This window comes from Danio rerio, chromosome 13 (genome assembly GCF_049306965.1).
Source record: "Danio rerio strain Tuebingen ecotype United States chromosome 13, GRCz12tu, whole genome shotgun sequence".
Lineage (NCBI taxonomy): Eukaryota > Metazoa > Chordata > Actinopteri > Cypriniformes > Danionidae > Danio > Danio rerio.
In genome coordinates, this window is record NC_133188.1 from 9,808,959 (window position 1) to 9,824,049 (window position 15,091).

General features: G+C 37.6%; 1 protein-coding gene across 4 annotated transcripts in view; it reads left to right on the forward strand.

Moving 5' to 3' along the window:
• alms1 (ALMS1 centrosome and basal body associated protein) overlaps window positions 1-15,091 on the forward strand; it is a 37,564-nt gene that overhangs the window by 14,297 nt on the left and 8,176 nt on the right. For 3 of the 4 annotated variants that reach the window (XR_012389154.1, XM_073920687.1, XM_685283.10), the window contains exons 8-14: window positions 1,666-2,473; window positions 2,570-2,689; window positions 5,706-5,831; window positions 8,675-9,507; window positions 11,478-11,595; window positions 11,725-11,946; window positions 12,527-12,786. Coding sequence is in view for 2 of the 4 variants with exons in the window: in XM_073920687.1 (XP_073776788.1) it covers window positions 1,666-2,473; window positions 2,570-2,689; window positions 5,706-5,831; window positions 8,675-9,507; window positions 11,478-11,595; window positions 11,725-11,946; window positions 12,527-12,786 (2,487 nt within the window). In the remaining 2 variants the exon portion in view is untranslated. Of the gene's footprint in view, window positions 1-1,478; window positions 1,516-1,665; window positions 2,474-2,569; window positions 2,690-5,705; window positions 5,832-8,674; window positions 9,508-11,477; window positions 11,596-11,724; window positions 11,947-12,526; window positions 12,787-15,091 lie in introns of those variants that run through there. The other variant, XR_012389155.1, reaches the window with a different exon arrangement.

The following is a 15,091-nucleotide window of genomic DNA, read 5'->3' on the forward strand; positions in this document are numbered from 1 at the left end:
TGTTCCAAAATATTTAAAATTTTTCTCAAAGTGAAGTTTATTTATAAACTAATTTCGAGAGGAGCACGTGCTTATGATTGATAGTACCTGGTCCACATTAGCTAACACTGATTTATCAATCAGACGACTCCTTAACCACTATAAATAAATAGAGTATCTTACTTCAACTATCTTCGTCATAAAGAATTCCCCCTTCCACACCTACTCCTACCATTTTCTTGTCAGGGCAGCATGGAGGCCTAGTGGTTAGCACCACGGCCGCACAGCAAGAATGTCACCGGCTCTGACACTTCCTGGCCAGGTCGGCATTTCTGTGCAGAGTTTGCATGTTCTCCTTGTATTTGCGTGGGTTTTTACTGGGCTCTCCGGTTTCCTCCCTTCATAATCAATCATCAGCTAAGGGTGAACTCTTCAAATAGATAATATTGTGTTCAAAGGGGAAAACATTTTTTTTTAACCAGAATATATTTTAGAGCATTAATCACAATACTGTGATACCATAAAACCGTGATATTTTTATCCAAGGTTATCATACCATTTTCTAACTGGTGAAGGACATGATCTAGTGTTATATCTAATCAGTGTGCATGTATGACTTGGGGCGTACTCACAGTATGTACAGTTGTCTTGAACCGGGCCAAAGCACGGTTATCCCCCCTCCCGTCTCCCCCAACGCCCCGCATTCACATTGCATTCAGGCCTTGGCACACTTACGTCATCAATGATGCGCTGTTCATTAAGCGCTTTCGCTCAGCACAGTGGAGATTTCTCTAGTTATATTGTTTTATATGTTTGGGATGCAGTGACGCAGTCAAATATCTCGCCGAACAGATCAGCCACTTTTGACGCTCATAAACAATCATAAAGTACTCGTGCTACAGGTAAGTGGTTTGCTAAAGCTGCAGCTGTCGTGCAGGGTTTGTGTCTAATAATCTACGACAGTTTGTGTTCATTGAACGGTAAAAATTATTAATAAACACATATAAAACAGTGCTGTAAAAGTCACGTCTCGTCTTCAGTTTCGGGCTCTGGCACGCTTTGCACTCACACAATAAGTGGACCGCGCCAAAGCCCAAGTGAACAGCTCTCTGACACACCTCCTCTAAACAGGCCTGAGCCGGCCAAGTGAACCGTGCCTGAGCCCGATTCAGAGAACTCACACTTCTCAAACGATCCGAGAAACGAGTCTGGGCACGGTTCAGATAGCATAGTGTGAGAAGGCCCTTGAGGAGGCGTGGCTTTAGACTGCAGGGGAGGGTCATAAAATATCTAAGCTATTATGCTAATGCTAGGATTCTGGCAGATCACCTACTGCAACTTTAATAGACAAATCCGTACAGACTTGTAATTGCCAGTAACCGGCACTAATTAATTGCTGGCCATAAAATGACATAATTATTGTTATCACTTTGAGTTTGAACAATCTAAGTGTCTCACTTTATGGTGAAATAATATGAGTTTTGTTTTTGGTGCGGCAGACTGCATTATCAACACTCCTGATAGACTGTGTTCAAGGTAAAGCTGTTTGTGTGACTTTCTTCTGTGTCCACATGTTTGCAGTGTTTCCTCTGAAACTCACAATCTACTTCCACACATTCCTCCCAAGCACTGATGTATTGATTAGTATTAATATATGCTCTCTGTTTGTCTTGTTTTGTTTCTCAGTGGAGCTCAGATTCCGAGGGCAGTGCACAGTCAAGTATTGGCCTTGAATCTCAGCAGACAAAGGGTTATGTTGGACTGCGTAACATGGAGAATCGTCTCTCAGATCAGCTGCAGAAAGCCCCTTCAAATCCTTTGAGCACAGTTCAGGATCTTGAAGCCAAAGTACATGAGATCGCTCTTAGAGAAGGCTTTAGCACCAAGCCCTTTACTTCTATTACTATATCAACCACTCGCCGTACTCCATCTCCACAGTCACCACCACACAGTCCGGTCACAGGTACCCTGAAAATAACTAATGTTGGTTCAGCCAATGAGACGCCTGCTGGAACTAAAGACTCTGACAGAGAAAAAGAAACAGAAGGACAGCATATTGACGAGAAGAAAACAACTGAGGATAAACAAGAGAACACAATTACAGATAAAGCCCAGAGAATGTCTCACATCGATTATAATGTCACAAGCTCAACCTTCAATAACAAGTCCCACCTCTCTCACATACATGTCACCTTATCACCTAAACCCAAAAATCAGATTCGTTTTGAGAAATCCACTCAAAACATCAGTCAAGATGTCGCGCTTCAAAGACCCATAGTGCCAAGCGTGGCTGATCCACAACTGGAGCCCATGCACAGAATCTCAACATTAAATCATGTCAGTTCATATGAATACAGAGAACGGGTTCAAGGCCAGAACACAGGAAGAGTCAGTGCACGCTTTCCAGCCAGACACACACAATCCTCTGCTCCCTCTAACAGGCTGGACATGAAATCCAGAACTCTCTCTGGTCAAACTGCATACGGCACAGCAGGTACATGATGGAGATTTTATTATTATTAAGCTTTTTATGGCATTTGAGTGTGCTGGTATTTGAATCACTTGAATTGTTTTTTCTCATTTGCTTCAGCTGTGCCCACACTGCTGCCATACAAACCTCATGGAAGCTCCGAGCTGTTCTACATGCCGCAGGTTGATCCAGAACTTTCTCCTGGTCGCTCTGACACAACTGTGGAAAGTTCTCACCCAGGTATACATTTTTTTTCAAATGATTTCAAAGAGGCTACACTGTGGGTAGCATGATTGCCTGACAGCAAGAAGGTCGCTGGTTTGAGCCTGGGCTGGGTCAGTTGGCGTTTCTGTGTGGAGTTTGCATGTTCTCCCCATGTTGGTGTATGGGTTTCCTCCGGGTGCTCAGGTGTCCCCCACAAGTCCAAAGACATGTGCTATAGGTGAATTGGGTAAGCTAAATTGTCCTTATTGTATGTGTGTGTGAATGAGATTGTATAGATGTTTCCCAGTGATGGGTTGCAGCTGGAAGGGCATCCGCTGCGTAAAACATATGCTGGATAAGTTGGCGGTTCATTCTGCTGTGGCGACCCCAGATTAATAAAGGGATCAAGCGAAAAGAACTGAATGATGATTTCAAAGGCATTTTACACTGCAGATATGCTTTACTCACTTAAAATTGTTGTCTTGCTTCTAGTCCAAATATCTAATAATTCTTAAACCAAGAAGCATTTCTTAGACTAGTTAAAAATGTTGCTTTGTTTTTTTGAAAAAATAAGTCTAAATAAAATTTTTCCTTAAGATTATTTTTGCCTACCCTACTTGAAGATTATTTAGCTTGTTTTAGGGACATTTTCATTTTTCTGCAGTATATAATTTTATTTGACTAATAATATCTCGGCAAGATATTACACAATGAAAGACACAACGATTGGTGATTGATTCGGTCAAGTGATTTTTACCAGATGACTCATTGGACATACAAGGCTAACTTGTGTTTTTTTGAGCTCACTCAAAATTCCTATTACTGTAAAGCACATTCTATTGCACTGTCAAGCTTTTAATGACTGCAGAAGGCTTTTTTTTAAAGAAATAAACTCACTCACTGTTCAGCAACGTATCACCAGAATAAATTTTTTTTTAAATCATATATTAACATTAAAAATCATATCTAACTTATTTATTAATTTGTTTGTTTTATAATTGTATATTTAATAAAAGTTTTTTTAGGATATCAATAAGCTAGTGCGCAACAAAACAGTGACAAAATTCATGTTTAGAAGATCTAAAAATAATATAAACATGTAAAACTGTAGTTTGTCACTTCGACCTAAATAGATCATCAGTTTTATTCACGTCACCTCTTACTTCAGTTTCTCATCAAATCATGACTAATCAAATTCTCTCTAGTATCTGACATGAAAAAGCCTTCTGACATGCCCCGCCCCCTTCAATACACTTCACATATGATAATTCACTTGAACCACAGATGATAGCCAAGTCTTATTTCAGAGGCTGCATCCTCCGAAGAATGTAGACTTCAAAGGTGAGTCCTTCAAAGTCCACACAGGCCGAACCGAGCGTTTTGAAATAAGACGATCTAGCCTACAGAAGACAGATCTCATTACCTAGCAAGGTGTAAATAACACCTTAAGGTTAACAAGCAGCAATAAAATTTGTAATAACTTTTGTTTTTAAAGTATAAAAATTTACTACTCGTGTTTAAATGTACTACTTGGCCGTTAGAAAAGTACGGTCTATACAGTATAAATGTGAGAAGTTTGAATGGAATTCTGACGTACTACATGTGCCATTTTGTCATGGTCACGTGACATATCTGCGTCAGTTGCGTCGCTTCACTCCCATTAATGAATTCTCTCATGGGGCATCATAGGATAGCGGAGCGTGCATGGGATGCACACTTCGGAATCTCGCCGGAAGTAGTAAGTCATCCGGGTACTTCTCGCATTTTTGAATTCTATGCATTCGGATAAACAACTCGGTTCGCAAACTGTTTTTAGCACACTGTATAGTATGGAAGTATGCGGTTTCGGACGCAGCCATACATTTAATCCCCAGTGTCTTTTTTAAAAATGCCTGCAGTTATCAGCATGCAATGAATCTTGGGATAATCGAGGCCACGAAGGATCCATCTGTTGTGTCCTTCGTTACCTGGGAAACGAAGGCTGCGTTTGAAGGAGCCTTTTTTTTCAATGAGAGCCTTTGTCAGCCGCGATGACTCAGCACATTCGAATGCATCCTTCGAAGGATGCAGCCTCTGAAATGAGACAAAGCTTATACAATACACAAGACATGTCACTTGTATCTTTTTGAGTGGGAAAAAGTGTAACGGTCAATATGGTGAATAAAGCCCCGCCTACTAGTACAGGAGCCAATCGTCGATCACTATATGGCAAATATTGCCCGCTTTCTAGTAAAGGAGCCAATCATTGATCGCTATAGACTGACGATACTCTGGGGGAGGGGTTCGGACCAGACGTGAGTTTCTGCAGATTTTATGTGATTTGGATGTTTAAAAATTAATCTAAGGGGACGTTTGCTTTTCAATTTTATTGGTGATTCCTAATATAAAATTCAATCGTAAGGTTGGCAAGCAGTTTTGGAGAATTTGATGATTTCCCATTCAGACAGAGTGACCAAGCATACTGCCCGAAAGGTGTTTCAGAGATGGCCACCGAGTCGAATGACTTGCCTTAAAGGGACTTTGCTTGAACTTAATTACTCTTACTTGCAGAGCAGTTATAAAACAATACACTATTGGCTGTTTCATTTATAAAGGGGAGGGGCTACATTATGTCCCTTCCTCTTGATTTTTCAATTAAAATTATGCCAAGCCTTGAATGAAAATGCACATTTAAAAGCACTTCACCAGACCTTTAATGAAATGTTTTTACCTTAAAAATACTTGTTGTTGCTGAAATAAAAATGTATTATATGATAAAAAAAGGCAATTAATGTGCACCGGTTTTGTTCAGGCTGATGTCAAATCCAAATTTTCCATATATAACGATGTGTGTTGAGTAATAATGGGTTACTACTTATACGTCCTCTAGCCCCTCCCCTCTGAGCCTTGCAGATGGTTCACACTCTCACCCGGTCCTGCATTATTCATGGGCTTTGTCCACGTGAAACACAATCCAAGAACAGAATCCTCATCTGATCCACATGCCAAACCTCTCTGGGCCTCCGTTTGTTTGTCCTGTGTGTAATCCAGCTCTCTCATGCTTGCTTTACAGATTCTGATGATGCTGTTCCTCCTCACTTCAATAAAGACATTTTAGGCTCTAGAGAGCAAGAAGACAACACAATTACACCAAAGCACAAGGAAGGCATCTACAGTAAGAGGACCAATATGAACAAAGGTAAGATGTACAGCAGTGTTTCTGTTAGTTAAATATCTCAAATAGTTGCTTCATTCTAAATCATTTAAATGGTCGTCATTTATTCATCCACGTTGTTTTGTAATACAAAATATTTTAATACTCTCTATACTAGTGCAATTGTATTTAAGCTGCTTCAAAAATTGATAAAACAAAAATAAATGCTAAATCTATCTATCTAATTCAAACCATCAATAAAACAGCAATAGGAACACCATGCTAAAATGACACTGGTAAGAGCTTTGTTATTACCTTTATTTTTTTATCCCTCCCAATTTCTACGGATTATTCAAAATGAGTTATGTCTTTAAATAATAATGAATAATCTGTTATATATATACAACTGATTTATATATATATATATATATATATATATATATATATATATATATATATATGCATATGTATATATATATATATGCATATGTATATATATATATATATATGTATGTATGTATGTATATATATATATATATATATATATATATATATATATATATATATATATATATATATACAGTTAAAGTCAGAATTATTAGCCCGCCTTTGATTTTGTTTAATTTTTTCTTTTTTAAATATTTCCTAAATTATATTTAACAGAGCAAGGACATTTTCACAATATGTCTGATAATATTTTTTCTTCTATGGAAAGGCTTATTTGTTTTATTTCAGCTAGAATAAAAGCACTTTTTATTTTTTTAAGGTCAAAATTATAAAAAAAATTTCTTCTTCTATAGTCTACAGAACAAATCATCATTATACAATAACTTGCCTAATTACCCTAACCTGCCTAGTTAACCTAATTAACCCAGTTAAGCCTTTAAATGTCACTTTAAGCTGTATAGAAGTGTCTTGAAAAATATCTAGTCAAATATTATTTACTGTCATCATGGCAAAGATAAAATAAATCAGTTATTAAAACTATTTATATATATATATATATATATATATATATATATATATATATATATATATATATTTACCAATATTTTTGTCTTATTCTCAGTATATATAGACAATAAATTTTGGTGCATTTAAAAAAAAAAACTGTTTTATTAAATAGTTATATTAATTTCTTTATCATGAATTTTGTCACCGAACAACATTAGTTATAAAAGATAATAAATTTAAACTTACATGAGGTATTGCAAAAAAAAAAAACTACAGTAAATTTAAATTTGTTTTTAAAATGTTTTCTTGATTTTTCTTTTTTATTAAAATATTATTTAATATTTTCCCTTAACATATTAATTTATTATATTTTGTTAAATTAGCTCTAGTTTTAGCTTTGGTAAACTTTCCTATGGTGTAACTGTCTCAAGCATGATTCAATAAACTACAGCTCTTATAAATTAAAAATAAAATCATACAATTAGTAATAAATTCAGGGCTCATACGATCATGAAAAACCTGAAAAAGTCATGGAATATTGACATGACATTTTCCAGGCCTGGAAAAGTTTTGGTCAATTGGTCAAATTAGTCAATCCCACTGAAAACTTTAAGTAGTTGGAGGAAGGACCCCATTCAAGATCTTGTGACTAAACCCATGATGTGCACCTGGCTGCTATATATTTAACTTTTTTGGTCCCATTAATAAAAATGCTTTGTTGTCTTTTGGTGTAACACCCCTCTATCCCATTGAGAAAAACAAATATTATTCATAATTTCATATCAAATAAATAGCACTGTGTAAAGACAAGTGTCCAACAATGAAGGTAAACTGCTCTCATGGTATTTGTACAGTATTAAGAGTTGTTTTTTTTTCTTTTTACTTTGCTATGTCACACCATAGGGCACATTTAAAGTACAAAAAAAATGCTTTATTGTCATTCCATTAAATGTTCTAAACCCATTGTTTTACCCTTCAAACTACGTAAATCTATTTGTTTTTTAAGCATATTATTTTCTTTTTATTTATTTGTTTTTAACACACAAGTTAAGATTTAATTAATGTCGGTTTTATTGTTATTGACTAATGCACTTACCTGACAGATTTCATGCATTCATTTCCCTTCTGCTTTGTCCCTGGTTTATCAGGGATTACCACAGTGGAATGAACCACCACTTACTTGGCAGATGTATTTTTAATTTTAGGTGGTTTGTGTAATGTTTTTTATGTTTGGTAAAATAATTTCTAAAAGCATCTTTAGGGATTTTTCAGCTAATTGCAATGTCTTGTCCCAATGAGTGGATTTAGAGGTTTTTGCAAAAAAAAAAAAAAAAAAAAAAAGAAAGCACAAGTGATTTTTGCTGGTTTTGACGTCAAAGAAAATCTACATTGTTAAAAACCAAAGAATTCTCCAAAGTGATATTTTTGAAAAAAAAAAAAAAAAAACGTAATTTTATTTACTAGCTAATAACCTTATCATTACCTATAAAATGAAACTCCTAAGCTTAATTAGGGGAGCCTGATAGAAAATGCTCATTTACAAGAAAAGAGGTCTGATGGATTTAGAGGGTTTTGCTTCTGAACTCTTCAAATATATATCAACATCTCGTTCTAGGCTAAAAACTGAAGTGAACAAGTGGATTTTATTTGCAAGGTTGTAGACCAGATTACTTAAAGATAGACGAATATCCAATAGTATTTGATGATTCTACATTAGCAGAGTTAACATTTTTACAAAAAAGCTCTGAAATTGATAAAAACATAATAAAAATTGGTAGCATCTTGGATACGTCAGTAAGTTCAAGTTATCGCCAAAAAAGTGCATGAACCCGAATTGGTGCTTTACAAAGAATCTATGTAATACTTGGACTGCCATGGACTGTTACTATAACACATTATCAACACAAACACATTTTAATCTGTCCTGCTTTCAGTTTCCAGTGGAGATTGTCCTCCAAAATCAGCAAGCACTTTTGTCAGTACCGCTCCCGAAGTCTCAAAGAAGAACATGGAGACTGTTGGCATAGATGCAGAGTATAACGATAAGGAAGACCATTTTGTCCCCCTGAACATGGAGGCAGACAACAGTATGGACCATGTCCATTTTCATAACAGCACCACACAGGAGCCTAAAATACCTCGAGAACCACACTACTCATCTTCTCAGCCAAACAGAAGACCCTACAGGGGGAACAAGAAAGGGAAGGACAGAACACCTCATGATGTTAGCCTGGAGATCACAAGTTCGCTAGACCAGCTGTGGCGTCGCTTTAATGAAAAATGGAGCACAGAGGAGTCCCGATCCATCAATGACGGAGAGACGTCTCTGCTAGATAGACTGGAGCGCTTGTCTCGTCTCATTCACAACACCACTCCAACAGACCATAGTGTTCAGCAGTCATCAGACAGTGGCAATGGAGAGTATGACAGGATGAGAAACCAAGAAGAAGAAGAGCAAAGAGAAAGAGTGCAGTTAAAAGCGCCTCCAAAGCATGCGTGGGTTCAGGATGAAGGACAAGGCAAAGTGCATCTCTGTCCTGCTGAGAGAGACGAGTCTGTGGAGACCAGCAGTAGTGTTTCCACTGTGGACACAGAGAGACTGCAGAGAGCTTTTGGAGCTCACAGAGTCGCACGTGAAGGAATGAAAAGCGACGGCAGCTTGCTCAGACTTTACAACAGCATCAACGCAAAGAAAACAAGTCGAAGGAAACCAAGTACTAAAGATGCTGCAGTCTCTGTCACAACAGACAATACAGATGACTCCACAGTAAGACTTTTCATTTCTGCTTTGAATTTATTGTGTGTATTTTTAAATATAGTCAAGTCAAGTGATTTGAAAAGTGGTCAACAAATACAAAAAAACATATCTTTATTCTGGAATGCAGTGAGTAATTTGTAAGATCAGAGGTTTATAGGATTAGGAGCCAGATTGAATAATTAATCGCAAGAGGGATCTTATTTTGCAATGTGGACATAAGCTTTTTTTTGCAGTTGTTTTTGAACTTTTATTTTCCTGTGGGGAAAATGACTAGAAAAAAATGGTAGTTAGCCATCAAACTACTGAACTATTCCTACTTTATATATGTACTTTTTTTTTTTTTACTAATATTTTATTTGATTTCTTTAGGACAACAGTAGCTATGTTTCCATCCACCTATATTTTGCAAATGCGCATAAGAAAAAAACAGTTGATGGAAACGCTATGATGCGCATACATTTTGAAAATGCGCATAAACAACTTATGCCCCTAACTGGGTAGGATAAACTTTTTATTCGATAAGAAAAGATGCTCATAAACTGCGATGGAAACACTTATACCGCACAAAATCCAGCATGCGCATTAAAAAAGGTCATGTGATTTTCTTAAAAGAGATCATGTGATGCTTAAAATGTTTGTGAATGGATAAAACGTCAGGCTGAGCACATTATAAAACATCTGAAATGTTGTTTTGGTCATTATAAAACGCCTTACCATTTCAGTATTAATGTTATTATATTATTAATGACCTCCAGAATCGAGAGCGCCTGTGCTCCGCGTCTGACACCTTCAAACGCCACTGTGCGCTCACTGCTTGTCAGGATTGTCTTCTGAGGCGCATTCATTTAGAAAAGATTGATGCAGCTTCTCCTACTGCAGCAAATGCAGTTTTTACTGTTGATATTTGGCACCAGTTAATCAGGAAGTGACGATTTTGTTTGCTTTGACTCGTTGGATGGAAACGATGCTTCATTCGCACAAATTTTATGCGATAATTCAGTTTTGTGCATAAAATTTATTCGCATTTTTGGATGGAAACATAGCTACTGTCTCCACCAAAATAGGACCCAAAATAGGATCCAAAATATTATTAATATTTCTTAAAATCAAATATATTGTGTTCAATAGGGGAAAAGTTTTTTTTTTATTCAGACATTTAAAAAGAATTTATTTTAGAGCAGTAAGCACAATTAGGGCTGGGTACCGAAACTCAGTACTTTATCGTTATCGGTGCTACATTATAAAAGACTGAAGTATCGATAAGCTCTAATGTTAACGGTTTTGTTTGGTGAAAGAAAAGATAGATCAGGGTGTCAAAGAGGTCTTAAAAGTATAAAAAGAGAAAATTAAGGCCTTTAAAAGGTATAAAAATTTCTTCATCGCGTTTTTACGAGGTCTTTAATTTTCTTCAAGCGTTGTACATAGTGTTTGACTCCAAAAAAGCATAAATATATTTATTTTCCTCCTAATATGCTCGATCCATGCGATTGGTTCGGGACATGTCCGGCCAAGTTCCTTCGTCCAGGTGATGTCACTTAATTTGCGACAAACGCTGGAAGATGATCTGGTGCTCTCCACATTTAGCAAAACTATTGAGTGAAGTAGACAGCAAAATGGAAAAATGTACGTTTGCGTACTCCTGGTTGGAGAAAGACGAGTTTAGACAGTGGCTGAAAACAACCGGGTAATTTATTCTTTCAAGCTTTGTTTCTTCTGAGCTTATCTGAGTTCTTTTGAATGGTTATGCTTTATTGATTCATTTAACTACAACTATTTATTAGCAACTGTTTATTAAGTTAAAGGTTTGATACTGATTAGAACTTAAAGTGGCAACAAGGTGTTAAAATATTCTGGGAAGGTCTGTTAAAAGTCTTAAAAAGGTTTTGTAATAACTTTAGGATTCCTGCAAATACCCTGAACATATTGATTGAAGATACAGATTGTTTAATAAGCTGTCTAATCATCTGTTGTTCTTGCAGGTCTCTGCTGGCTCTTTATCATCTTCAAGCACTTCATTCCACCATTCTCAAAGAGGCGTCTACAGCCTTAAAACCAAAAAGTCAAAAGTCAAACTGGTCAGCAAAAGTGTGCAGGCAGGTCAGTACCACAACGACAAACTTTTTTCCACAACACAACCTGAGAGAGAAAAAAAAGAAAAAGTGATTCCCAGCAATGAAAGGCATCGTCTGAGTTTTTGTACACTGTTTATATTTATTTTTTGTGCAGGTGATTTGGAGATTGTGATAAACGGCACACGAAAGCACACTCGAGATGTAGGCACCGTATTTCCCTCTCCAGGTGCTTTCAAAAATGTCTCTTCATCAAACAAATTTGGCAGTGGCCTTCAGAATGGTATTCCCATCCCTACTGCCTCCACAGCTAAACCAATCCAAACAGCTCTGAAGAGAGACTCCAGCAATAAGAGTGTGCGGACACGTTACCCGCATGGTATATATTACATGTTCACAAACACACACACACAAACCTGTTTACTGCTGTTTTTTTAGGGCTGATCACACCGAATGTGCTTTTCTGTGCATGAGGTGCACTACACTGCCTTTTTTTTGTTGCCTTTTTGCTAGGCAACGACTGAATCATCTGCGTATTGTGCGCGAGCGCTGCTGTTGATATTATTACAATTGTAATATTTAATAATGTTGTGATATTTAAGATTTGTGAAGCCATACCGCTCTGGATAACTCAAAATAGTGACCACTAGCCTCCATCTTTAAAAGTCTCCGTATTCATCTTGACACCAGAAACACTGCTGCCACAGCGGAAACCCTGCCTCTGCTTTCATTTGATTGGAGAATGAACAGTGACTGACATAGTCGCTTTTTTCGCTCAGAGTTGACTTTTTAACTCTTAACTGTCAAAAAGCAAGGCGCGCAGGGTGCATAAGCAGCACTTAAAATGCTTGCGGCCATTAGTAGACCATTCAGTAAAAGCAGTTCTCAGCTTAAAAAGCCCATTTGGTGTGTGATCAAGGCTTAATTCTTGCTCTTTTAAATATCATGTTGTCTTCAAGGTGTGTCATGGTTTGTTTCTGCTGATGAGCTGAAGTTTGACGGCCGCAAGGAAAACCAGCCACAGAACGAGTCAGAACCTTCCATAAGCCAAGCCTGGTTTGAGCCTTACAGCAGGACTCGACCTTGGAGAGAATCGAGCAGAGAACCGTTAAGGGAGAGACAGAATCAGCAAGAGCAGGAGAGGCAGACAGAAACCAGAACAGCGATGGAGACGGACATCAGTGACAAAACCTCAGCTCTTGTTCGTCTTTCACTGCAGGTGATTTTTTAATGATTTATTCCATCAACATGCCAGAGTTCTGAAGCTTGCTCACACCAAGGATAGCTTTAAAGGGCCATGAAACCCCCTTGCTTTAGTAGGGTGTTTTCACACCTTTACTTTGGAAAAAGTCAGGAAAGTGGGCGTGTCCAGCTCTGCTTAGGGGGAGTGTCAGAGGAGCAAAAGAGGGAGGCTCTGTAAAAAATTGGCATAAAAATGGGAGTGTTGATTTGGGCACGCGCGGATTTTCTGTCAAGACACACACACACACACACACAGGGGAGAAAGACGGACTGTGTTTACTTGGACATCAGTAATTATATTATTTGCCAAATTATTAAATGGTGGACTTTAACTACAGTTTGGCTCTTTCATTCAGGAAATTTCTTTCATGCCCCTCGTGACAAACGAGATATTTGATTCGAGGGATTGCTCTAAGCCTGTATTTTTCATGCTATCTTTGATACCACACGGCGAACGAGTGGAAAAAATCCTCGACATTTCCCAGATACTTAGATGCACTCGGCAGGTAGCATCTGAAAGCCGTGTGTGTTATTCCTGTCACAAAATGCGGTGAAAATCCTGCACAACGGTAAGTTTGATTGTGGTGCTAACATGTGCTAACTCGGTGTAATAGTTAGAAAGCAACACTGCACGCTTGTTTTGGCAACACAACGCAGCATCTCTCTGCCGTCTGAACACTGTAACATTAATGAATATTAATGAAGTTGCACGATAGAGCGAACTGATTGGTTTGACCCAAGCCTTACTCATGCATTAATGCAGCACACTCAGAGATGTAATAAGGCTCTCCCAGGTACAGACGGCCAGTCTACACGCTGGAATACACGCTAAGATCTCATGGCCGTGACGCAGCTTCAAAAATTTGTTTTAAACCGGATGTACGAATTTGCAAAAATAACCAGTTTTCACTTTTTAGTGAAATATATGTGTCCTAATAGTGTTTTTAGCAGCGTGGGACATATATGACTGTCAACAGCTCAAAACATGTGTTTTAGTGTTGCGTGACCCTTTAACTTTTTCATTCCAAAGCTGCAGTCATATTAGGCCCAATCCTAATTCCCCTTAGCCCTTCCTGTTGCCCCTATGGGGTAGGGGTGTCCCAATTCTCTTTAGCTTAAAGGTGTAGGACTAAGGGGAAGGGGTAGATAGCCCTCCGAACAAAGATTTTTCAGGACCACACTCGAAATCAAGGGGTAAGAAAATTTCCCAGAATACACCAGCCACAACGGCAGGATAGCTGCACCCGGAAGTCAGAAGATCCTCAAATTTGTATTTTTAGTCATTATTATGATTTCTTATAACAAACAAGCACATGTTTTAATGTATTCATAACAGTGTTTATGTTTTACTGTCATGCTTTTAAAAAAACGCTAAAATAACAACAGCTCCTGTACAGCAGTCTCCCAACATTCTGACACTTGATGACACTTGAATCCCCTGTGAGAAAAGTCTAGTGGCTGGGAATGAGCTTTTTACAGTGTCTGCTATAATGTTAATGTTGTTTTTATGTGTTTACATTAATAAATGTTGCCACTGTGTAAATCCGCAGTATAGTTTTGATCTTATTGCCACATTAGCATCACCTGACTTCTGGGTGCAGCTGTTGTGGCTGGTGTATTTTGGGAAATTATCTTACCTATTGGTTTCAAGCGTGGTCCTGAAAAATCTCAGTTTTAAGGGCTATCTACCCCTTCCCCTTAGCCCTACGCCTTCAAGCTAAAAAGAATAAGGACACCCCTAGCCCTTCACGTGAACGTGGTAAAGGGAAGGGCTAAGGAGTAGAATTGGGATTGGGCCTCAGTGTTCATTTTGGATCCTGTTTGTTTGGTTTGTAACCTCATATAGTAAAACTTTACTTGAAGGGGTGTTCATAAAACATAACACGTCAAGAATATGAATGAGATTTTATGCATGCTAATGACAACTGTCATTAAGTGTCATTTACTCAGTTGTCCTTTTTAATGCAAAGATGACATTGTTTGTTATGACAACTTGACAAAAACAAATACTACACAACTGGTCTTCGTCTTTGTCATGACAACTTGACAAAAGCCCCTTTCACACAGTGATACCGGTAAATATTCAAAAAAAAAAAATACAGAAACGACTTTAACGGTAAATTAAAAAAAGCTCTGTTTATAAAGGCATGGACTGGAATTTTTCTGGAAAAGACCGTTCACACATCCATTCCAAAATACTGGTAAATTCTGACATCATTAACCAGAAATTGGCTCAAAACAGCTGCGTTTGTATTAGTAAACGTAAAAGGAATCCGGCATTA